The 23,601-nt window shown below is 49.1% G+C and overlaps 4 protein-coding genes across 11 annotated transcripts in view; 2 read left to right on the plus strand and 2 right to left on the minus strand.

Moving 5' to 3' along the window:
* Positions 1-70: 70 nt before the first annotated feature.
* On the minus strand, positions 71-5,026 carry TEX45 (testis expressed 45). The gene is made up of 8 exons (XM_052801666.1): positions 4,492-5,026; positions 3,862-3,965; positions 3,582-3,676; positions 3,376-3,491; positions 2,909-3,027; positions 2,508-2,709; positions 1,459-1,547; positions 71-909 (listed from the first exon to the last, which is right to left on the minus strand). The coding sequence occupies exons 1-8, from the start codon at positions 5,024-5,026 to the stop codon at positions 721-723; spliced, it is 1,449 nt and encodes a 482-aa protein (XP_052657626.1). The 3' UTR covers positions 71-720.
* Positions 5,010-9,566, plus strand: PEX11G (peroxisomal biogenesis factor 11 gamma). 5 transcript variants are annotated; one of them, XM_052801662.1, is made up of 6 exons: positions 5,010-5,231; positions 5,310-5,498; positions 5,584-5,762; positions 5,962-6,012; positions 6,209-6,352; positions 9,436-9,566. In XM_052801662.1, coding segments are annotated over exons 1-6 (771 nt in total). In that variant the 5' UTR covers positions 5,010-5,024; the 3' UTR covers positions 9,437-9,566. The 5 variants fall into 5 exon arrangements, with proteins under 5 accessions (XP_052657622.1, XP_052657624.1, XP_052657623.1 ...); XM_052801664.1 differs by lacking the exon at positions 9,436-9,566 and adding an exon at positions 8,170-8,250; XM_052801663.1 differs by lacking the exon at positions 9,436-9,566 and adding an exon at positions 6,622-7,338.
* LOC128148147 (ectoderm-neural cortex protein 1-like) lies at positions 9,451-12,833 on the plus strand. The gene is made up of 2 exons (XM_052801660.1): positions 9,451-11,247; positions 12,224-12,833. The coding sequence occupies exon 1, from the start codon at positions 9,451-9,453 to the stop codon at positions 11,218-11,220; it is 1,770 nt and encodes a 589-aa protein (XP_052657620.1). The 3' UTR covers positions 11,221-11,247; positions 12,224-12,833.
* A 9,956-nt stretch (positions 12,834-22,789) lies between these two features.
* The window catches only part of ARHGEF18 (Rho/Rac guanine nucleotide exchange factor 18), a 48,428-nt gene continuing 47,616 nt past the window's right edge, over positions 22,790-23,601 (minus strand). For all 4 annotated transcript variants that reach the window (XM_052801040.1, XM_052801039.1, XM_052801041.1 and 1 more), the window contains 2 exons: positions 23,064-23,186; positions 22,790-22,975 (listed from right to left, as the gene is read on the minus strand). In XM_052801040.1, the coding sequence (XP_052657000.1) occupies positions 22,815-22,975; positions 23,064-23,186 (284 nt within the window). In that variant the 3' untranslated portion in view covers positions 22,790-22,814. The remainder of the gene's footprint in view (positions 22,976-23,063; positions 23,187-23,601) is intronic.

The following is a 23,601-nucleotide window of genomic DNA, read 5'->3' on the forward strand; positions in this document are numbered from 1 at the left end:
GCTTTGGTGCTGGCTCACAGCACACGTGAATCAAGCCCATCCGCATCAAAAGGCTGAGAAGAGCTTGTGAAGTGGCAGCTGTGACAAGGCAGCAGCTAACCCTGCTCACTCGGCCCCCCAAGGGAGGGGTCTGACCGGCCCACACCGATTCCTCTTTAAAATATCTATAGCCCAAACAGAGTTAGTGCAAACTCAGCATTCAGGAAACCCACGTGAGTTATCAACTCAACAAAAATACATGGCTCACCTCTAGGAAAACAGCCCACTCATCATAAGCTGGGGAGAGCTACCTCTCTGCCCAACTGTTCACTGACCTTTGGTTTCAGGCCTTGACACCAAAATCCAAACAGATAATGAGGGAATATTCCAGCCCACACACAGCCCTGACGGTGCCTCTCACTTTGCTCCTGATCTCTTGCCCTTTCTCTGAGCTTCCCCCTACCCCACCTGCTTCCTCCTGCCCCAGTGCCTGCCTAGAGGCACTCCGTGGGTCTCGCAATCCAGAGAGATGTGTCACCCATGCCTTTGGGCTAATCTCCCAGTGTTTATTCTCGCTGTCACAACACCAGCTTGTGTCCTCATTCAGTTTAAGAAATAAATGTTCCCTGTAAACACACACACAGGCCAAGAGCAGGGCACCAGGATGGCTAACAGGTAACGCGACGTGTAGGCAGTCCGCAGTGCAGGAAGTTCTGGGCGGTCACTGAAGAAGGGAGAACATCATGGTGTGAAGAGCACCTTCCTCTGGGGACAGTATTCTCTCAGGGTCCCCAGGGGGACGCAGCTCACTTGGGAGCTTGCTTTTTGGATTTCTGCTGGGCCTCTGGACTTGGGCGTGAACTCATCTTTCTGCTCAGTCCTGAAGAGGTCCTTTGCCCTCCAGGGTAGCCCCAGGTGTGAGTATTTGATCTGAGAAGAGAGAAAAGCTTTCAGCACACGGGGACGGGGCTGGGGAAGAGGCAGGTGGTAACATGGAACCTGGCAGCCCCTTACATCTGAGCCCCCTGTTGCTACCTGAGGGGTCACCTCCCCGGGCAGCTGCAGTCTGTGCCTGCCTGCATCCTCTCTCTCTGGCAGATGCACAGCCTTCTCTGCTGGTGGTGCATAGAGAAGTTTACCCTGGCTGGACGCCTCTAGCCATGCCAATTTTCCTCCTCTGACCCTTTGTGGGGGACCAGAATGACCTTCCCCCTTCCTCCAACGTTTCTTCACTTAGGGATTTGGTTGCCTGTCTTTCCTCTCCCTTCAAAGATTTTTCTCAGCTACGACTCTGCTCCCCACAGAGCATTTACTTGAGACTGGAGGTAGACAAGATTTGATCCATGGCCGTCCCATCTCAAGAAGCTCAACAGCAAACATCAAAACTGATGATGTTAATGGGGAGGCTATAGCTTTGCTTGGTATAATCCCACTTCCCCAAGCTTCCCCACGGTAAATCCAAGCCTATTAAGGCTGTACCTGCTGTAGCAAGTCTTCGGAGAGTCGTTGTTTCTGCTGTCTGTGCGGGACCAGCATGGCCTGCATGGTCGTGACAGAACTTTCACCTGCTGACAGATGGAATTGAAATAAAAAGTAAATTCAACCCAGTAAATTAGGAAGCAATGTCAGAAAAGCTTTGCAGTTTGACTTGCAGTCACAGATCTGCATGCATTTCCATTAATGAGAGGAAAAGACAGGCTTTGCCATCAGCACTTTGCTGAAAACCTTTGCCCAGAGAGAAACCAATTCTCAGGGTGAGGAGGTAAATGAAGAAATTCACATGGCAGTTACAGGAATATCACTCCATATGCTAGTTATGGAGCTGCTCCAGAAGTTTGGGGCCAAGGAAAAGATCAATTCAACTGTGATCTGTTCCACATTTAGTAAAACAAATGGCTTAAAAACAGATACACGGCATAAAGGGACCTCTCTCTTAGCTGCAGAGTACTGGCCATCAGAAACAGGAGGTAACGTCAGAGGAGGATTTTCTTAATGCCTTCCATGACCAGCTCTAACCACATCCCTTCCTGAGGTTGCATAAGCAGAGCTTTTGATCGAAACCCTCTCCTTCCTCCCAAATACAATGCAAAACAACTTCTAAAAACAAATGTAGCAAGGGAGAAAGATCAAGCCGCTGCTTCATGTCCCAGAAATCATTCATGTCACCTGAACATGCTAAATGTTGCTGTAGGATGGCAGTGAATGCCTATGGCTGGCACGGGCATCAAAGTGGCTGGTAAGTGAGATGTCATTTGGGGAGGTGAAAGTGCCTGAGATTAGGAGCCACTGTGAGAACCAGCAGCAGCAGGCATGGGGCTGAGCATGGCTGTCCTGCCTGGCTTTAGGGTAACAGTCTCATTTTACTAAAGACATGATGCTGCACCAGTGCTTTCCTGCCATCTCCAGCCCAAGATGTCTGGGCTGCCTCTTTTTCCAGAGCACCAGGCATCGCTGTCCCTTGCACAGAGCTAGGAGAACCTCAGCAGTCTTCATCTGTCACCACGACAGTCTGAGCAATGTGGCCTTACTGTGGTAGTTGAAGGGGATATGGCTCTTGTGGTGTCTCTTGCTGTCTGCCATCACCCTCTGGCTCTGGTGGGGTGGCTGATAGTCTGACTGCTGTGTTGTGCTGAAGAAACGGGAGTCCGAACGCTCATCTCCCAAGCAGACGTTGCTTCGATGTTTCTGAAGTAGCAAGTCAGGCTTCGGTGCGAAGTTCCACCTGTCAGTCTGGAGAACACAAGAGCTGCTTTAACAGAAACAGGCTGTAGCTGAGAAAGGCACCCTATTGCACATTACACCCTGCACAGCCCAGAGTGGGGAGGGGAGAAGGGACAACAGCATTGGCTTTAGGTGCCAGAGTAGCGTACGTAAAAGAAGAGAGGGTCTCCACCAGAGAAACACCCGCACAGTAAAGCTGGGAACAGACCTCTGGGTAGGAGAGCTTTGTAGTAGTAGTTCTTGCCAATGCTCGATTTCTCTCAGGGTCTTCATCACCTCTGGGGATGGATGAAGCGTATTTGTTTGGACGGAGAGTAGTTACAGGCTCTGGCAAAAGCGAGAGTGAAGGATGTCAGAGTACTCCAGTCTCTGAACAATTTATAGCTACAGCAGCTTTTCCTCATGCAATAGAGCACAGGAATGAATACAGCTCTTCGACCTGCCAGGGAAGTGGACTGAGGATGAAACAGAGCCTCACAGTGACAACACTGATGATGAGTACGTAAAAACTATAAAACATTAAAAATATAAAATTATATACATATTATATGAATGCATTATATCTTTATCTATAATTCTCTCACTAAAACGAAGTGACAAAACCTACGGTTCAGCTCTTTAAAAACCTCAGTAGTCATCTGCACACATTGCCTCTGTGTCACAGATTTACCCTACCTAGACTGTGCACTGGGAAGACCTCTGACGTCGAGGTGGAGAATCTGGTGCAACCATCCCCCAGCTGCAGGTTCGTGTGGTGGATCTGGGAGGCAGCATGTTCCTTGTCATAGACTCTGCAAGATATCAGGTATGAGCTGCTTAACTAGCAACGTTCATCAGAAAGAGCAGTTCCTGGGGATGCTCACCAGGGCATCACAGGATACCTGTGTGTCTTCTTCTCTGGGGCACTGTAGGCGTGCTTCTGCTCACTCATAGATCCACTGCTTCTGGGATCCCCAAATTTAATAGGAGACATGCGCTGAAGGGAAGCCAAGAGAGCTACAGAACAGCCACTCAAAGCATAATCCCTTTGTTTCCCCTCTCTGTCTTTCCGTCCATCTGGTTCTCAGTGGCACAGATCCCACCCCTTTCAGAACAGAATTCAACATGGGGATGTGCTGCCCTTTAACTGTGTCTTGGTCCTCCCCAAAATCATGCTGTTACCTTTTCACTTGGCTTTGCAGGTGGACTCCATTCACCCTTAAACTGTGCTTGGTAAGAAGTGTGGTAATAGGACTGTCCATCCCCTTTAATAGTGGGAACACATCCTGCCAAACAGCCAGAAGGAGAAATGAAGGGCGTTATTTCTAGAAATGCTCTATTTACCCTTGTGAGGAAATATTAATGATACTGGAGCTGCAATCTTGAGGCAGCTGCTCTTTTAGCATTTTAGTACTACTGAATCTATTTCGTATAATGAAGTGGTAAAGCAATTGACACCAGCTTGCAGCAAGGTGAGCCGCAACACTGTGGAACGTGGATGCGGTCCATCAGAACCAATGCAGCTCTGGTGTGAAAACTGCAGCATCTGAGGATGCAGCAAGCATGGAAGACAGCCGGAAAGGCTGCGCAGCAAAAGCTTGGCTGGCGAGTGGCTCTACTTAGTGCTATTAACCTGTCTTATGAGCATCAGATTGATTTACTCAGCTATAAAAAGAGAAAGCAAAATATCCAAATAGTCAGCATGACTCTGAGCCAAGCTACCGACCCCGCCGGGTGCCCAGGAAGCCTGCGCAGCACCGAGGACCGCGGGGAAGGTCTGTTGGGGACAGACCGGTCTGTAAAACAGCTCACCCCTGTGCAAGTGCCATGGCCTGGCAGCGGGCTGGATCTCATGTGCCGGGTATGAGAAAGTATAGACGGATGGAGGGAGCCTTATTTTCTCCCTGTCTCCACAAGGAATGTTATCCTTCCATTTCTTGGCTGTGGGCAGGGGGGGTCTCTGAAGGGGGGTGTGGGGACAGGGGAAGCTCTCCCTCGTCGCTGAGGCGAGGACGCGGATACGGGGGTCTGCGTGCATGCGGACACGCGATTCCGGGGCAACAACCGGGGCCACCGGCTGCAGGGGCCTCTCTGGAAACGCCCAGCGAGTTTCCGAGCAGGTTTCCCCACCGTCACCCCCCGTCCGGCTCAGCACCCACCCGCTGCGGGGCGGCGGGGCCGGGGCCGGCCTGTAAAACCCCCAGAGAGGGGGGAACTGGCTGTGAGAAAATGGCCGACGGGCGCTTCCCGGCGCCCGACTCTCAGCCCCCAGCTGAACGTGGGATGCCTTCAGGAAGGGAAGGCCCGTGAGGGGCTCCGGGATCACCGGCACGGCGCTGGCCGCCATGGCCGAAGAGGCTGGAGGCCGCGGCCGGGCTTCGGTAACCACTAGGCCCCGTCGCCATGGCGACGGTTCCGCCACCTTCCCGGCGAACCCCGCGCCGGCTCCGCACGTGTGTGTGACGTCACATCCCGGAAGCGTTGCTATGGCGGCGGCCGCGCTCAACGGCCTAGTCGCCGTGTTAGAGACCTACCGCGGCCGTGACCGGGTGGTGAGTGACGGAGAGCGGCCCGGCGGGGCCCTGTCCTGTCGGTAACGGCGGGGCCTTCACCGGGCTGTGCCTCCGCAGGTCCGGGCTCTCTGTTATGGCTGTCAGCTGGCGGGCGGAGCGCTGGCCGGGCCGCAGGCCTCGCCATCCGGGCTGCCCGGGAGCCTCCTGGTCGTGTCGGCCCAGCTGAGCGCCTGCCGCACGGCCCTGCGCCTCTTCGACGATTTCGCCATGCTCAGCTACAGCTGCGGTTACGGGCTGGGCCCCAACGTGAGCGTGGGGGCACAGGGTGCACCGGCAGCCTTCCCGGCCGTGCCGCAGGCGTCGAGGTGTGTCCCCGCCATGCTCCCCGCAGGACGAGGACGGCCTGGTGCGGGGGCTGTCGGTGCTCTCCAACCTGGCCAACCAGCTCTACTACCCCTGTGAGCACGTCGCGTGGGCGGCCGACGCTGGCATCATCCGCGTCGGCTCTCAGAAGTGGTGGACTGTGAGCACGGCGCTCTGGGCCTTCTCCCTGCTCCTGGGTGTCCTGCGGTAAGGCTGGCTGAGGTGCCGCGGTCTGCGGCGGGAAGGAGATGGACAGGGGATGAGCCGTGTTCCCTGTAATCAGGCTAAAATGAAGGACCCTCTCGGCTGCAGAAGGGTGCTCTTCCTCACAGACGCATTTAATGCTAGAGAAAAAAATCCCTCCCCTTTGATGCTGTAGGAGAAATAACTCTTGTCTTGTTTTCAGATCCCTGAGAATCTTGTTCCAGTTAAGAAGAAAGCTGAGGCAGCACAAATGGTATGATTTCCCTCCTTGGCTATACAGCTAATTTAACCCAAATACATCTATTCTCATTTGTGAGGTATGGCTAATTATTGTTACATGATGGGCTACACAGCTAATTTAACCCAAATACATCTATTCTCATTTGTGAGCTATCACTAATTATTATTACATGATGGGCTATCACTAATATTACTTTTGCTTCCAACAGCACATCTTCGCCTCTGAGTCGAAAGGAAATGAAAGCCCAAGTGAAGGCTGAAGTTTTGAGCATCCTCACCGACGTGGCAGATCTCTGCAACGCAATCCACTGGCTGCCTCCGGGATTTCTTTGGGCTGGACGCTTTCCTCCATGGTTAGTAGGTCTCCTGGGGACCGTATCTTCCCTGATTGGTATCTACCAAGCATCTAGAGGAGGAAATTCTGAAGCTGTATAAACCGTAATTAAGCTTCAGGAGCCCAATTTCTACATGGTAAAAATGCCTTTAGTGAAGCGGGGTGTATTTTAACTTGCTTGGGTGTCGACAACTGTAATTTCACGCATCCTGTAATTGGGATTATAGTCAAGATGTCTATTACAGCGAGGATTGTTTACGGTTAACACTTTTTATTACTCTTCATCAGAGAAATCTTTCAGGCGAATCCTCCGAAAATCAAGAAATCTCCTAGGACTGGTAAAATAGAGGGGGAAAAAAGTCACTTCTATCCTTCCTTCCTCTGTCCCTAAAGATAAATGCAACCCTCCAGTCTTTGCTGTCACTTAAAAGAGCACAAAGTCAGCGTTAAGTGGAGAAATGGCCACAGTTCTGTCACACAAAACTTCTAAGGGATGGATCCAGTGAGTTCGAGCTCTGGGCTCAGCACTTGGTGCCTCCTCTGAACCAGGGAGGTGACCCGTATCGTGGAAGTTTCTCCGTCAGAGAGACGTTGGTGTTTGAGCCCAGAGCAGATCCCCCAAGCGCAAACAGGAGCAAGCGGTTATTTGGTTTGTGACGGTTGTGTTTCTTTAGAGGTGAGAGGGGAAAGAAGTAGCAACTGTAAGCAGTGCCTTGCGAAGCTTTTTCTAGTCTGTGTTGCTCATTTAAGGAGAAATACTGGAAGTTGAGACTTGCCGCGTAAAGGAGAAGCAGCACTGAGCCTCCAGCTGTGCCTTTACGGAATGCCACCGGGTGGAGCTCTTCCACCAGGCTCTGGCAGCAGCCAACGGACTTGTTTTTTTTAAAAAAAAAACCAGCACATCTATTAATCACCTTTCAAAGGACCAGTCGAACCAATGCCAAGATGAGTTTTACAGTTATATTTCTAGGTGGTGCCAGTAATAAATGAGACGAACGCTTCAAAGGTGGCCTTGAGTGATCAGTCCTTCTGATAACGGGGCAAATGTTCTTTTATCTGGCTCTAGAAAGCTCCAAACAGTGCCTGGGTGACAGAAAACGTTTGTGCTGCGTTAGCTGCAGCTCCCCATCTGTTACCAGCCTTCCTTCTCCTGAAATAATTCAGAGCACCTGACTAACTGTCAGGAAAATGCATCTTTTGAAAATAGTTCTGCTTAGTCTGCGCGGTGCTCGTGCTCCCTGCAACGCAGTACGGCACACACCGTGTTTCCAGGAGATTTGACCTCTTTTTTTGTTGTTGTTGTTTTTGGCACGGACGCAGGAAACTATCTCCTGCCTCTGCTCAAAGAGCAGAGCGAGGTCTTGATACGCTTTATCCTTTGCCCTGTCCTTGCTGTTTTTCTGGACCTTCACCCCGTGAAGTGCCCCAGAGGACGCCTTCCTGACTCTGCTCAGAATTTGGTGTCAGATTTACAGGTTTTGGTACAACTCGGAGTGTGGGCAGGTGTTATCTGGAAGAGACTCTCGTTTTTCCTCTAATCACGCCGCAGGTCTTGTGCCCGAAGAGGCGGAACACCCGGGTCCTGCTGCTTGGGGACAGCTGTAGCTACTGCCCAGTCCTGTCACCCGCTGCGGTGGCTCCTGCTGCAATTTAGTGTTTTTTTAATAAGAAATCAGATTCCATCTCTTTGTATTCTTAACCCCGTGAAACCATTCCTTCAGAACACGCTTTCCTGCTTAGCGTGGGACAAGGTGTAGCTATAGCGATTTAAGAAAAGCCCAAATACGCACACCTCCGATGCCAAAACTCTAAACCATGCTTTTTATTTTAACGTAGAGAAAGGACACTGTAAACTGGCCTAAGTGTGTTTGCTTCATCTGCTTCCTTGTTCGGTGATTTTAAATCGCAGCTGGTGAAGTGCAGGACAAACTGAAACGTGCAAAACCTGGTAATTCAGAAATTCAGAAATTCGTATTTTTCTGTGGAGTGCTTTTGGTCCCCACTGACACATATTTAAGCACCTATGGTGGCTGCTGCTGACTGTCCCGGGCAGCACGCTCTCTTTTTTTAGCACAAACCCTTGCTGGGCAGACCCCATCCTCCCAAAACCTGCCTTTTTTTTTTTTTTTTTTTTTTTTTTGTCTTCTTTTACTTTATTTTCTGCTGCGGCCATCAGCCCAACTCAGCTCCTGCATTGCCCCGTGCAAGAAAACATTTGCTGAGCACGGATGGTTTGTTCCGGCTGTGACCTCCCTTTGTCAGCAGCCCGTTAGCAGATGAGCTGCTGATTCCAGCCCAGAGCCCCGGCTCCTGATTTCATGGCCCCTTTGTGTGGGTGTCCCCCCCCCACGGCCACAACTCCATGACCAAAGCTGCAGGCGGCCTTTATGGGCGTCACGGCTGCCCTACAGTCCCCCTTTTCGGCTGCTAACTCCTGCCTAAGCCTTGCTGCGGGAGGGAGCGGTGAGAGCTGCTCTTGCTCGGGGGGGGAGCAGCGCTCCGAGGCGGAGAAACGGAGCTGGGGGGGCGGGGGGGGGGGGAATACGGACACGTTGCCGGCGGGGAGGAAGGGGTTAAAGCGCGGCGCATGCGCACGTCCCGGCCTCGGTTTCCATTCACAAAAGAGCGAGGGGAGGGCGTTGAAGTCGCTGATTGGTTGTTGCGCCGCGCCGGTCGGGGGGAAGGGGGCGGGGCTGACGGTGGGGCGGCCACGCGGCGGCGGGGAGCGGTGGGTGAGTGCGGCGGGACCGGAGAGAGGTGCGGGATGGCGGGGAAGGGTGGGCACCGGTAGCACCGGGGAGCGCATATCGCCCACTCGGTACTACGCAGGGCCCGGCGGAGCCGTACCCTGCACCGGCGTTCGGTACCGGATCGCCCGGTGCTCCGCTTCGGTGTGCGCTAGGCGAGTACCGCCGCTGCGGGACGCCTCCTCCGAGGTCCCCCTTACCGGTCGGGGACCGTACACCCGTCGCTGGCTTCTCTCTGCGGTCGCCGTCCCGCTGCAGCCCTCCGGCGCGACCCCAGCTGCACCCCCGCCGGTCCCGGTTCCCGGTGACCGCGCTCCCGGCTTTTCCCTGCTGACTCTCCGGTTTTTCCTTGCAGAGCAGCCTCAGCACCATGTCCGTCAGCAGCCACGAGAACCGGAAATCCCGCTCGAGCTCCGGCTCCATGAACATCCACCTTTTCCACAAACCGGGCCACGCCGACAGCCTCCTCACCCACCTCAACCTGCTCCGCAAGCGGCACCTCTTCACCGACGTGGTGCTGCGAGCGGGGAACCAGGCCTTCCACTGCCACCGGGCCGTCCTGGCCTCCTGCAGCCGTTACTTCGACGCTATGTTCAGCGGGGGCCTGAAGGAGAGCAGAGACGCCGAAGTCAACTTCCACGATTCCCTCCACCCCGAGGTGCTGGAGCTGCTGCTGGATTACGCCTACTCGGCCCGGGTGCTGATTAACGAGGAGAACGCGGAGTCCTTGCTGGAGGCTGGGGACATGTTGCAGTTTCAGGATATTCGGGATGCTTCGGCCGACTTTCTGGAGAAGAATCTTTATCCCGGGAATTGCTTGAACATGCTGCTGCTGTCCGATGCCCACTGCTGCGAGCGGCTGCTGGAGCTGTCCTGGAGAATGGCGTTGGCCAACTTCACCTCGCTCTGCAAGACCGAAGACTTCCTCCGCCTGCCCAAAGACAAGCTGCTGGAGCTGGTGGAGAGCGAAGAGCTGGAGGTAGAGGATGAGACGCTGGTCTACGAAGCTGTTATAGGTTGGATCCGGTACGATTTGCCCCGACGCCATGAAGTTCTGCCCGAATTGCTGCGCTCCGTCCGCCTGGCCCTTCTGCCCGAGTCCTACCTGCGGAAGCAAGTGGCCTGCGAGAAGCTGGTGACCAGCCACAAGCTGGGGGAGGAGATCGTGGCCGACGCCGTACGATGCAAAATGAAGATCCTGCAAAACGACGGCCTGGTGACAGGGTGCTGTGCCCGACCCCGCAAGGTCAGCCAGGCCCTGCTGCTGCTCGGCGGCCAGACCTTCATGTGCGACAAGATTTATATGCTGGATCATAAAACCAGCGAGATCATTCCTCGTGCTGACATCCCAAGCCCTCGTAAAGAGTGCAGTGCCTGCGCCATCGGGTGCAAAGTGTACATCACCGGCGGCAAAGGCTCCGAGAACGGCGCTTCCAAAGACGTCTGGGTTTACGACACCCTCCACGATGAGTGGGCGAAAGCTGCTCCCATGCTGGTGGCGCGGTTTGGCCACGGCTCCGCTGAGCTGGACCACTGTCTGTACGTGGTGGGGGGTCACACGGCAGTGAGCGGCGCCTTCCCGGCCTCTCCCTCCGTCTCTCTCAAGCAAGTCGAACACTACGACCCGCAGCTGGACAAATGGTCCTTGGTGGCCCCTCTCCGAGAAGGCGTAAGCAACGCCGCCGTGGTGGGAGCCAAGATGAAGCTGTTTGTTTTCGGTGGCACCAGCGCCAACCAGGAGAAGCTGCCCAAGGTGCAGTGCTTCGATCCCTGCCAGAACCGCTGGACGGTGCCCGCCAGCTGCCCCCAGCCCTGGCGGTACACAGCCGCTGCCGTGGTGGGCAGCCACATCATTGTCATCGGGGGGGACACGGAGTTCTCCGCCAGCTCCGCTTACCGCTTCCACAGTGACACCTACCAGTGGTCCAAATTTGGGGACGTCACCGCTAAGCGCATCAGCTGCCGTGCTGTTACGTCGGGTAACAGACTGTACGTGGTGGGGGGCTACTGCGGGGCTCAGCGCTGCAAAACGCTGGACTGTTACGACCCATCATCTGACACCTGGAGCAGCGTCACGACAGTGCCTTATTCCCTCATCCCCACTGCCTTCGTCAGCACCTGGAAGTACCTGTCTGCCTGAGTCACGATGTGGCAAAGAACCTGGAAGGTAAAAAGTTGTGCATCAACCCAGAACTCCTCTATATAACTTTGCGCTGCACAGGGGTTAAACCCCGAGGGGCGGATGCACGTGGATCGGGACTGGAGTTGTCCTAGAGAACAGCCTCATGTGAGTGTCAGCTCCAGAAACGTGCTTCCAGGCTGGTAGTTTGGGATCTAAAACCCTGCAGGAGAGAGAACGTCTCTTTGGGTGCTGAAATGCTGCGGGGAGAAGATTAGTATAAATAACGAGACACTTAACCTGGCATCCTAGCCCTTCCACTGAGTCTTGGCCTATGCAAAGATTTTGGGGAATGCTCTCTGCGAGGAGGATTGGGTGTCGTTCCGGGTACAGAAAGCTCGTGGAGTTGAGCGTTATGTTAACAGGCAGTCTGTCTGCAGGAGCTGAGATAGACCCTGTGGTGCCATGGGGGACTGGCTGCTGCTTTTAGCACAGCCTCCTCCTCCTGGTGCCACGGTTAATCTGCTAGTGGCACCCAAATGTCTTGTGGGATGTGAGGGCTGTGAGCTGGTGCCAGAACAAGATTATAGCTGGGATTTAGTCCCAGAATGGTTGGTAATTGCATTTGTAAGACAAGCCCCGTCTACATATAAACACAAGGTTTCTCCGCTTCTAATTATTCTCTGGTGTCCCTTTCAAGCCATTTTTTTCCTGCTACACAGTGATTAACTTTTCAAAAATTTGCAACTGGAATTAAACCTTTCTAAAGGCTCTGGGCAGAAAAAATGCCGGTGAATCACAGATCCCTGCAGGCTTTTTCTTTTCCCCTTGCAAGAGATGTACTACCCAAATGAACTTGTTTAATGTAATAAAATATCCTGCGATACCTATAGAAAATTCCTGGACGTAGAGGGAAATATGCAGCAGTCACTCCATGATAACAGCGTTTGAGGTTTTTGAGGCTTGGGGAGTGTTCTCGGGTTTGCTGCACACAGGTTTCACAATACTTTCTTCTGCACTACAGGCCTCACACCTGATTTTGCCAGTGTCTCACTTCACTGAGGATCCAGACAGAAGACACAGGCAGTAGGAACGCCTCCTCCTACCTAGCAAGTCTGTGAACTGGATGCCAGCCCTTGCGTGGATCTCATTAGCATCAGCAGGGCTCACGGCAACACAGCTTTGGCTTTGAACCGCTTCTGTAAATCCCCCTCGTTCAGACCAGGCAGGGGACAAGCACGGAGGGACCTCCTCGGACTGGCAGCTTGTGCTGTCCCTTGAGACGGCAAAAGGTTTCCAAGTTTTCTCCTAACTCGTGTGGTCTCAGAGCAGGAACCAGAGGAATATTTTTTACTTCTTTCATTGAATATTTTGTTTTAAGTGATACTTACTAGAAAGGACAAAGGAAGCTTCTAAGTAACTGGCAGCAGGCTCTGGACTGTGCTGCTGTCTGCTGTGACTTGGAATGCAGGCAGCACCAGAGGCAGTTGCCTGAAATGTCTTAACACATGACAGTACTTTGCCCATGGGCTGGTTCTGTACTTTTTTTTTTTTTTTTTTTTTATACAGCAGTTGTGTGTGTTTATTACTCAGCCTGGAGCTGCTTCAATAAATCTGAATAAAATCCATTGTGTCCCTTGCCTGCTCTGTATGCTTAAGCTGCAAGTTTTCCCAGCCCATGGTTGAGAGAATGTTTAGCAAAATAGCAAAGAGCATTCCCTGCTTGAGTCCAAATCTTCATCGGCCATCAAGGGCTCAGATCTTCCTATCTCTTTGTAACACGGGCCTTAGGAAAGCTCAGGTCTTATACTGCCTTCTAGCTTTGAAGGAGACAAATCTGTTTAAAATTCCAAAGATTAAGCTATTCTCTGCCCTTACCTGGTCACCCTCTGTGGAGCTGGGTTTCCTCACTGCCAAAAAGAACGGAGGAAAGCGCTGCCACTTCTCTCCCCGAGGGTTGGGTGCTCCGGGCCCTGCTGCAGGTGATGGTGGGGGCAGCGGTGGGGAAGGAAAAGCTCTGTTAAGGGTGGGAGGTATGAGACAGGAATCAGCATAGTCAGAGGAAACAAGCACCAAAGGTGCAACCAACTGTCTCGCCACAGAAGCATGGTTTGGGTGTGATCCATTATTCAATTTCAGAGTTAAATAAATCAATGTCACAACCCTTCCTTACTGCTAGTATAGGCAAGAACTGGCAAGACTGGAAGGAAGAAAGCTGCCCTGCTGCTGGTGGCTGAAGCAGATAAACTGACTTCATTTCCATCCTGTTTTCTGATGCCTCTGCCATTTTCAGCCCCCAGGCTGGGCCTTTTTTTCATATACCCTTGCTGTGCCGCCTCTCCCATCGCTTGCCGAGCCAAACGGGAGGCTTGTGCACCAGGCTGCAGGGAGACGAGCCCACAGCTTGCCCTGCAAACCCAGCCTGGAGCACTACAGGCAGCAGCATGGAATCATTTAGGTTGGAAAAGACCTTTAAGATCATCGAGCCCAACCATCCGACAACTGGAGCGTGGGGCAGCTCCCAGCTTGGCCATGCCTCGCACATGCAAGTGCAAGCAGGCTTGCAGCCCGGGGGAAAGTCACAGCACAGGACACGGCTGGGACTAGAAGCCAGCAGGAAGCATCTCCATCCCTGCTAGCAAGCCGGGAGCTGCTTCACCTTTATTATATCTACAGCTATTCCTGAGGGTCGGACAAAGTCCGACTTTGCTCAGCAAGTCAGAGGAGCAGAGGTTTCATTCATGGCCATTTGAGCAGCAGCTGTTTTATTTATGCTGCCAAGCAATAAAGTTTGGCTCCCAGCCACATCCGCCTTTTGCACCAGGGACAAAGTTGCTTCTAGCAACATGGGTCTGTCTGCCTCCTGCTCCTGGCGCTGGAATGTTATCTGAGCCGTGCTTGCGGCATTTTCAGCTAGGGGAGCGAGTGGCCCTGCTGCTGAAGCCTTTGCAAGCGTCTGTGAATTGTTTCCTCATTTCAAACTATACTTACAGCTAACTACCTCTGAGGGAAAACCAGCACTTCAAGCACACCTGGGCTTGGCTGGTCCGCAGTGGCTTCCCACTGCTGGCAACAAAGACAGCCAGAGCTGCATTTCATTGCCTTCATCCTCCATCATCTGGCAGAAAGCCCCATGCTGTCCCTCCACCTCCTCCTGGCAGGAACCAGCTCCCGGCGGGGAGCACCCCTCGGGAAAACTAGACACCTTTTACTCTTGCATGCTTGACGTCGTCCCAGCAGACCTGTTTTCCCAGTTTAACATTTCCATGCATCGATCCATTCACTGCTTCAGTGCTAGGGCCAGAAGATTTAGGCCAACTGGACTGCAGGTGAATTTGATTTAGGGGTTAATTTGGTTACTGGGACAGAAATCCTTCTGAATTAATAGAATTAATTTAGAATCTTGACATAGGTCAAACCTAGGCCTCTCCTCCTATCCCAGAACCCCACTTCGTGGCTGCACCCCTCCAGCTGCAGGAGCTAGACCCAGCCCACACTCACATCTGGAGGAGGCAACACATACGGGCACCACTAGGCTCAAAGCCAAAACAATCTAAGCTTTGACATCACTCTCCCATGGGATGTTCCTCTTCTCACACAAAGCCTACAAGCCACCATAGCCGGAGAAATACAGCACCAGACTGACCCACCTCCCTCCTGGCCACAAGATATGAAGCCAGCATTGATTTTAAGTGAACTATACCGCTTCTTGCGTTTGTAGGTGCATTCTGCTCAGCAGCCCCTGCTGCTAGAGTGCCAAGGCAGCACACAGCCTTTCTCCCTTCTCCGCTGTAGATGGTCAGTGCTATTAAGCAAAAAACCAGCACAGCAGTAACTGAGAAATTCCCTTTTCTGGCTAACATTGGATACGGATCATTCAAATGTTCTGCAGTACACCCACCATGCAGCTAGCAAGGAACAGGACTACGCGCTGCTGTTACGACGACAATTCATGGCAGCTCAGGAAAAACAAAGCACCAACTACACACCGTGTGATTTTGTCCGTAACTTCAAATGTTATAGAAGGGAAAAAGGACATTATACATCCATCTGTCTCAAATTCCCTGAAAGATCCGCATATCACATGCAGCCATTGGGGATAGCTTCATGTCTAGCAACACACTCTGCCCCGTACAGTGAAAAGGCACCAGCCGCTGCTCCGACACGGAGAGGCACATCCACGTTGTGCTGCTCAACGAGGATTTTTCACGCTCCTCTGTACATGGAGCCCCGTAACAAAGCGATCCCTGCCCTGTTTGAGCCTCCTGTGCATGCGACACTGTCCCAGAGCCAGGGACCGTGCGTCGCACACTCCAGCACTGCCAGCTCCAAGAGGGTTTGGCTTTTATCCTCTGCCAGATCCCATGGGCCCAGAAGCAGCAAACAATGTAGGCACCACACAAGGACAGGCCCCCCATCCCTTGTCTGTTGAGCCTCGGGCTGGCCTCACTGCTGGGATGAGAAATTAAACCGGATTTGAGTCACAGCGGTGAGGAAAGGGAAAGGCAGAAAACAGCACATTCCCACTATCAGAGCACACTATGGAGCCAATATCCTCTGTGCATGTTTGTCCTCAAGCATCTGGCTTGCCGATGAATCTCAGATGCACGTATGGGAACCATCAGCCGTGTCTCACCCACATGAAAGAGGAAGGTTTAGCATAAAGCTGGTCATTGCCTATGGCCTCAGAATGATTCATCCAAATAGAAAGAATGTGGTTTGGGTTTCGGGTTAATTAGCTACAGATTTGAAAGAGAGACAAGGCAGGGCGGAGCTGCTGGAATACTGGTATGAGCAAGTTAACAGCTCTGAAGGCACCGCCATCCATCCTGACATCACACCCTCTCCTGAAATCACACCCTTCTTGTGAAAAACGGATAATGTGTCTCACAGCCCAGTGACAGCGTTATCAATGATACTGTCAGTCAAGGTGTTTGCAATCACCAAAGGAATGTCTGCCCTGCTATTGCGGCAAGAACTGAAGCATAACACAGAAACACCCACACTCCTTTGAACACCGATGGCTGCAGCAGCACCAAACTTCTAACAGATGCAAATTCTGCCCAAGATTTAAACTTGCCCCTGCTGAGCTCTGGGCTGCTGCAGTCAGACAGTTCCTAGTGGGAATGTGCGCTGCCGGGATCCCTCTTGGCCACGTTAACCCTGGATCGACCCAATCCAGGTTCTTCTGTCTTTCTAGAAACAATTCCTACTGGTCTGACACATGATTATGGCTGCAGGAGAGTACGGTGCAATTAGAAAATAAAAAGTAAACCCACTGCTCTGGAAGCAACTCCTCGTAATTTCTGTCCTAGACTGTCCCTCTCAGTTGTCCCCCATGAAATCACTCCGATTCCATTTCTTGCTGCTGAAAAATATTTAGAAATGGGCATGAAGTCACTCGCCTTGCTCCAGCGACAAAGACAGCGAGGTCTGAAAGCGCACAGAGGCAGTGACCTCCAGTGGCCACTGCGGCTCAGCTCCCTGGAAGCTGAACAGAGCAGAAGCAGATGTAAGAAATACTCAGGAGGAAGTGCGAGCAAAAGCTTATACACACACACACTTAAAAACTTCATTCGCTAACACATCAGTCTGCTACTTCCCATAAAGATCAAGCCATATTTTAAACACTGGTGTGCCTAGAAGTTTTTGATTATTTGCATATGTTGGAAAATTAGAAAAACTTGTGTTTTTCCAATTGAGTTCCAGTTTGTGCTACAACCCAGATGTCAACCGCACTTCAGAGACGGAATAATGCAGACTGTATTCTACTGACCCCTGTACACAAAGAACCTGGGTCCTCCAAAGATGCTCCGATAGACACAAAGACTTATCACTGTGCAAAGTGATTCGCAGAGTGCACCACTGGCACTGGCACATCCAAAACTGGCTGAAGATTTTCCTCAACGCTGGCTACAGCGCAGGATTCGGATAATAAAAATCATACCTCTTTCTTTGAGAGCACCAATCCAAGTCCCCGTTCTCTCACTCTCCCCAGTTTTGCATCTGTTCTAATCTCTCTATAAATTATTTGAGGTTACAGCTTTTGGGTTAGCTTGCCAGTATGCCACAAGTGGGGATTTTACCAGGAAACGCAACTTGCTGACTCTGGAGCTGGGAAGCACTGCACCAGCCAGAGGCCATGGGATGGTGCCGGGAGTGAGAGCTGCCAAATTGGCACAAACACTAGGGAGAAAGTTTCTATTTTTGTTATACTTGTTCCAAATGGGAACCGATACTGTCTGGGACAGAGCCAGGCATGTCTCAGACTGGCACCATGCAAAGTACCTACATGCTAATATAAGCAGCTTTGTTAAGTTCATGCTCTCGCTATTATGCTGAGTTCAGACATTTTGAGACCAGCTGATTTTTTCCTGGGGTGCCCACCTCACTGGCAAGGTCTGCAGCTATTGGTATCCTCCACTTAACACCTCCTATGCTCCGTCCTCTCCTTTGGAAGAGTTTTGTTCATACGGCACGTTATTTCTGTCCAGGGTAGAAAATGAGAAGCATGTGAGAAGTGGCTGCTGCTTTGATCTTTGGTTGAAATAGAAAATATTTTTATATTTATATATATAAAGGCAGTCAGTTTTCCAATGTTGGGGTTTTTTTTTTTTTTTATTGCTAGAAGTTGGTTTCAGTCCTATTGCAGCTCTGAAATCCTTCAGTGGAGAAACATTGCAATCATTGTAAAAATCATCATTTGGTGTGCTAAGATCAAGTTTACAATTAATCAAGAGTGCACAATTCAACAGAATATTAACATTTAACCATCAACTTTACAAATAAAATAGACTACAAAGATGTTGCTACTGCAGTATCAACAGTAAAGGAATTATTTACAATGTTTACACCCTAACAAAAACCAAAACCAAACACTTCCCCAACAAAATGGTCAATTTAACCACGGACCATGATTATTTATTAAATCTTTACAGTGCAAGGTGGGCCTAGAAACCAGACCTAAGACTAAAGAGCATCAAGGGAGTTCACAGCTCGGAGTGAGATGCACGCAGTTACGCCAACAGTATCTACTTTCACAAGAGATTTCCTTCCAGGTACAAACAGAAATGGAATTTGAAACAAACTTTTCTAAAGTGCTCCAATTTCTTCCAATACAAAAATATAAAAAAACTGATTTATAAACATGGCACAAATGGTACAAACCAGAGCTCACACAAACGGTATTTGAAGAATAACATGCTGATGGTAAATGATAAAGAGCCACCAGTGATTACAAAGATGTTGGGTCTGGCCTCGAAAGAGAGAGCAGGGGAAAAGGCTTTTCTTTTACCTATTCAGCAAGAAGCTCAGGCAAGGATAGCACATGGTAACCTGGCGCCAAGACGACTTTTTTCTTGTAAATGTGAGAACTGCTGGGGAAGACAACAAAACGCTCCAAATTCCCTTGTATGGGGGCACCGCTCCAAATTCCCTTGTATGGGGGCACCACACACGGACTCCACTGAGCAGCACCAGGGAGCCTTGGCTCCTATTCTGCAGAGTTGAAAGTAGAAGTGAAACAAAAGATACATTTTTAACCCTTTCCTAGTTTAACTTTCAACTTTCATTGTAAATGCACATGACAAACACCAAGCTCCATGTATGCAGGATCATCTGACTATTACTCGGAAAGACAAAACTGTCTGCAAATTATTTAGAATTGCTCCTACCTTTGCAGGAATGCTATTACTTTGATGAGCAAGCATCTCTAGAAATACCAATTCTTCTGCCTCACATTGGGAAATGATTAGCAATCTCAATTTGTGGGACATGCCACAACTACAATCCACAGATAGCACAGTTAAAAACTAGGAAAGCATTTACAATACACACAGGGCAGATGTGCTCAGTACTAGTGAACATGGAGGGATCCTCAGTCCGAAATACAAAATGACCACCTTCCAGATGGGAAGGGAAAGAGGAAGCATCCTTTACACCAGGATAAAACTGAAAATCAGAACCATCGAAACAGCCTCTACATTGCAACATCACAATATTAAAGGACAAACATGACAACAATTTTAAGGCTGTGACACAAAGCAAAGAAGGTGGCAGTTCAAAGCTCATGCTGTATCTCCTCCACACCCCAGCTCAGAAAGAAGCCAAAAGGCACCTGGGAGGCACAGAATTTTGAACGGTCTAATCCTCAGATATCACTTAAAAAGATACTTTTATCTGAAGTAATCAAAAAGTCAAATAGAAAGGATATGACTCAGAATCAATAGCAGGTTACTTAGCCCAGGACACAGCAGTATTTTGCAATCTAATTTGCCTAGAAAATTTATTTTTCTAGGAACAACATTTGAGTAAAGAGTCCAAAACTAGTTCAACTGAACTGGAGTGATAACAATTTCACAGGTTTAGTTTTGCAGAATTGAAGAGATGACCCATTATTCAGTTAAAGAAAGTATTTCACTTGCTTCCCTCAGCCTTCTATAAATAATTTTACCATACTCTGGTATGGTAAACTCCACACTAGCAATGATATATCACAGCATTTACTAATTCTAAAACCTTCTCTGTGCTGGGTATGGTACTGGACAGAAAGCCACATGAATACCTAGCGTGGCACTTAAATGATTTTGACCCAAATTAAAGGAGATGCAGTCTCTATTCAAGGTGAAAAGAGTTTTCATAAAGCTAGCTTCAGCTAGACATGTGTACTGAAGACAGATAATGACTTTTAAGGTAATTTCTCAGTTACAGATTGAAGATCAATATTCCAAGGAGCTTTTGGGGTGCTGAACCAACAGCCTAGCCTGTAACGATTCTGGGTCCCTTGCTAACAGCCAGAACTTATTCGAAGCACTGCTGACAATGAGTATTAAAATAGTTATGTTTAAGTTAAAACATTAAAAGAAATGAGACCTCACCGCAGACTTTATTTTCCAGATGTCACCGTTCTATATCTGAGTTCAGTCATTGCACAGAAGAAGAAGAAAGTAGCCAAACCAACCCCTTCAGTCCATAGAAAACTCTCTCCCATATTTTAGGACAGGCAAAAAATGAAACTAAATAAATGTTTCCAAAAATTGTTTTCAAATACCCAAATAGACACATCCCTCTTTGGTTGAGGTGGTTTATTCCACTGATGCAACTTAGCTTTAGGCTAAAACTCCTAAAAACCTCGTAATTTAAGGCAATGGGGGCATAGAGTTTTCACTAGGAGTGGCCCAAACCACAGCACAAAGGAGAGAACATACTGTGCATTCTTGCTGCTTCCCTGTATGTTTACAGGAGAAATTACACGGGTATCAGAGATGACTGGAGTCTCCACATCAGCCGATTCAAAAATCAGTCCTGTAGAGCTGCTGGATCTCACATGCTGGCTTGATCAGAAGTTACATGAATTTTAAGAAGAATTCCCCTCCATTCCAACCTAGCTTTTCAGAATGCAAAAAATGAATATAGGGTAGAACTATGTTCTAACCATCACCAACATCATATCACAACAACACAAAAATCACTATGTTCCCCATACTGTTTTCTACAAATCTAGCCACTGATAATCTGTGTAAATTCTGCAATGCTGATGATTTACCAAGCAGTCCTTTGGTATTATAGTGAAGCGTGTCCAATTTCATAGTAATAATTTGTTGGGGGGTGGGGGAGTATCACCAGCCTGGTAACAAGGCAGATGGTTTAGAGTTTCTTCTCACTGAACTCAGTGCCATTGCTTCAGGTTTATACCAGTATCACTTTGCAAAGAAAAAGACCCTTAAATCCAAGAAGTGTTACAGCAAGGAGTGCTTGCTCCCTAAGACCAATTCAGTATTTTGTAGCTTATCTTTCCCCTCTCACAGTGACCAGTAAATTTGGGTTTTTCAATTTCTTGTCTGAAGACAATAACCCAAATTATCACCACTTGAAAATAAACTCTGTATTTTCTGCTGAAAATTTATAATGTTTCTTGCACTGTAACTACTGAAATAATTTTAAAACTTTCAAGCAAAGCAAAGTTACGGCCTTAAAGAACATTACTAGCATCACATAGGGCCTAACCACTGAGACACCATCAATGATTTGAGGAGATTGATGCATTGCCATTTGATGCCATTGCCACACGACTGAATCGAGAACTGACCAGGCATTCCATCCACTGGTGCTAAAAACCACTTTAAACCAGAGTTAAAGATAAGGAAAAAACATATTAGCAATCATGTTCTGAAAGGTATTAACCCAAGTTTTTAAGCTCCAAGATACTGATTTAATTCTGTAATAACACCCTCTAAACAATCTCTCCTGTGCACAATATATCTGACTGGTCACATTCAACATATATTGGAATACACATCCATAGGCGATGTGTGTAATAAAGAACTGAGATACAGAGTGAAGTAATACAATACAACAAAATGACTGTGCAAATTACTACAAAGGGAAATAATGCCTTTTGAGCAGAACACTTAACATCATCACTATTCCATGATTAAGAACTGACCCATTTAACAAGAGGTATCAAAGCTGGTTTAGCTGTAAGCAGCTAAGCCAACACAGGTTTAGCTAAGAGTATTTTTTTAAATATATTTTTTTTAAATTTTAAAACCAAACTGTTTCCCTTCATTCCTAACACAGTACTGCAGAGAAGTCTCTGCAGTAACAGCAGCTTTGATATCTTCTGGTACTTGGAGTAAAGTCCCAACAAGTTAACAGACAAACAAAAGATGCAGAAAACTTAGGATTAAACAAGACAATAAATTACTGCATTCAAATGCTTCTTATACATGTCTTCAGCAAAGAACAAAATCCAAGTCTCTAAGTTCATTCTGAACCAACTCATGAGTTTTGCTCGGGAACCTGTACTGCTCTCACTAACATGGAGAGCTACCCAACATCTCCAGGGAGACAGGTATCCCAGTGCAAGCTGATGGCCCATGAAATGTGCGTTTAGTCCAACTCCTCATTATCGTTGTATATTCTCACATGTCCAACCCTTCTCATCCACAAGCAGGTGGAGCTCCTGACCTTTGAAGACTCTGTTAAGAAGCTTACCTTCTCTCTTCCACTGTACCTGGCCACTGAGCATGTGCTCCATTGAATTCACTAGAGAAACAGAGACGCTAGTCTGGCTCCTGTGAGCGGGTATCACGATGCCTGTCATGCCTGGCTGTAAGGAGACTGGCTTGCTAGTCAACTAGTTATCAACACACTGTTAGCATAATCCATTACTGACCATGTACCTGTGAAAACAGATTTAAAAATTCGCAGCCATTTTGGGGCCTACTACTAAAATTTTTACATAAAAATCTGCGCGGTTCAACATCAACTATAACAATTTACAAGATGGTGCCCACAAAGAGTGTACATTCTCTGAAAAGAGCACATTACAATAAATGGCAGCATTTTAATATGCTCTGAATTTATATACCCATGCCATGTGTCAATACATTTCCGTGTTTGGAGAACTTAAAAGCAAATTGTTATTACTGTGCCCTCATTCTGAGCTGCTGGCAGAGAAGCCAACAAAGTAGAACAGTAATCCTGGTCTGGTCCTTGCCAGTAGTAACGGGGCAGGGTGAAAAGACATCCATGTCAGGTCTCTGTCACGTTGAACACTGGGGCCTGAGTTCTTAAAACAGTATGTCAGAAGATTAATCTTTAAGTGGAAACAATTAGAAGAAAATCACATCTTCTTTGCTGGTATCATCTTGCACATTTAACAGACTCGGCTGAGAGGTCACCAGGGTCTGAACGTGAATGTTATTGGGCTTGAATAGGTTCGCTGAGGCAGATGAAAGTGCTTCCGGCTGAGCATCTGTAGGGCCATACAATTCTATAGGAAAAAATGGAAGAAGACAGATTCATGACACTGCACAGAGCCTGACGCATTTCCATGGACATGCAAGTTGGTCAAGACATACCTGGCTGGAATGCAGTGGTCTGGCTGCTTGGGAGGACTGGACTTGCTGATCGTCTGCCCCTCAGGACACCCTCCTCTCGTCCAACAAGCCTGGGGGGAAGCAGCTGCTTCTGATCAACAGATGCTAAAGAAAATACTTTACAAATTAGTATTTGAGGCTAGCAGTACTTCACAAATTTCACTATTTCATGCTGGCACCCACTGTACTGACACCTTTGCACATCCAAGGAAGCTGCTATACCACAAAGAGCCGGTGCTTCTGTTGCAAGTTACTTAGATTTTCTCTTCAGCTGTTTAGACCATGAATACTTTCTCTCTCCTCTTTCTTGAGGACTTCTAATTCAGTTACTAGCAGCCCCTGACAACCACAGATTTAAAACCTAGTATGATAAAGCACAGCAGAGGAAAAAAAAAAAAAATCTTTGTCCCTAGCATTCAAATAGCAGTGGCTATTTGTGCTACTTTTAACACGCAGAACTGATGAACTTTTGTCTCTGCTCTCCATCTGTCTCACAGCTGCTCAGCAGCAGAGTACATTG

The sequence above is a fragment of the Harpia harpyja genome, chromosome 11 (assembly GCF_026419915.1).
Source record: "Harpia harpyja isolate bHarHar1 chromosome 11, bHarHar1 primary haplotype, whole genome shotgun sequence".
Lineage (NCBI taxonomy): Eukaryota > Metazoa > Chordata > Aves > Accipitriformes > Accipitridae > Harpia > Harpia harpyja.

Coding starts and splice junctions, on each gene's coding strand:
- PEX11G (XM_052801661.1), top strand. CDS start 5,025: ATGGCCGAAGAGGCTGGAGGCCGCGGCCGGGCTTCGGTAACCACTAGG. Junction 5,499..5,583: donor GTTACGGGCTGGGCCCCAAC/GTGAGCGTGGGG, acceptor TGCTCCCCGCAG/GACGAGGACGGCCTGGTGCG. Junction 5,763..5,961: donor CTGCTCCTGGGTGTCCTGCG/GTAAGGCTGGCT, acceptor TCTTGTTTTCAG/ATCCCTGAGAATCTTGTTCC.
- TEX45 (XM_052801666.1), bottom strand. CDS start 5,026: ATGGCGGCCAGCGCCGTGCCGGTGATCCCGGAGCCCCTCACGGGCCTT. Junction 3,677..3,861: donor CTGCAAAGCCAAGTGAAAAG/GTAACAGCATGA, acceptor GCTTCCCTTCAG/CGCATGTCTCCTATTAAATT. Junction 3,492..3,581: donor CCAGAGAAGAAGACACACAG/GTATCCTGTGAT, acceptor GATATCTTGCAG/AGTCTATGACAAGGAACATG.
- LOC128148147 (XM_052801660.1), top strand. CDS start 9,451: ATGTCCGTCAGCAGCCACGAGAACCGGAAATCCCGCTCGAGCTCCGGC.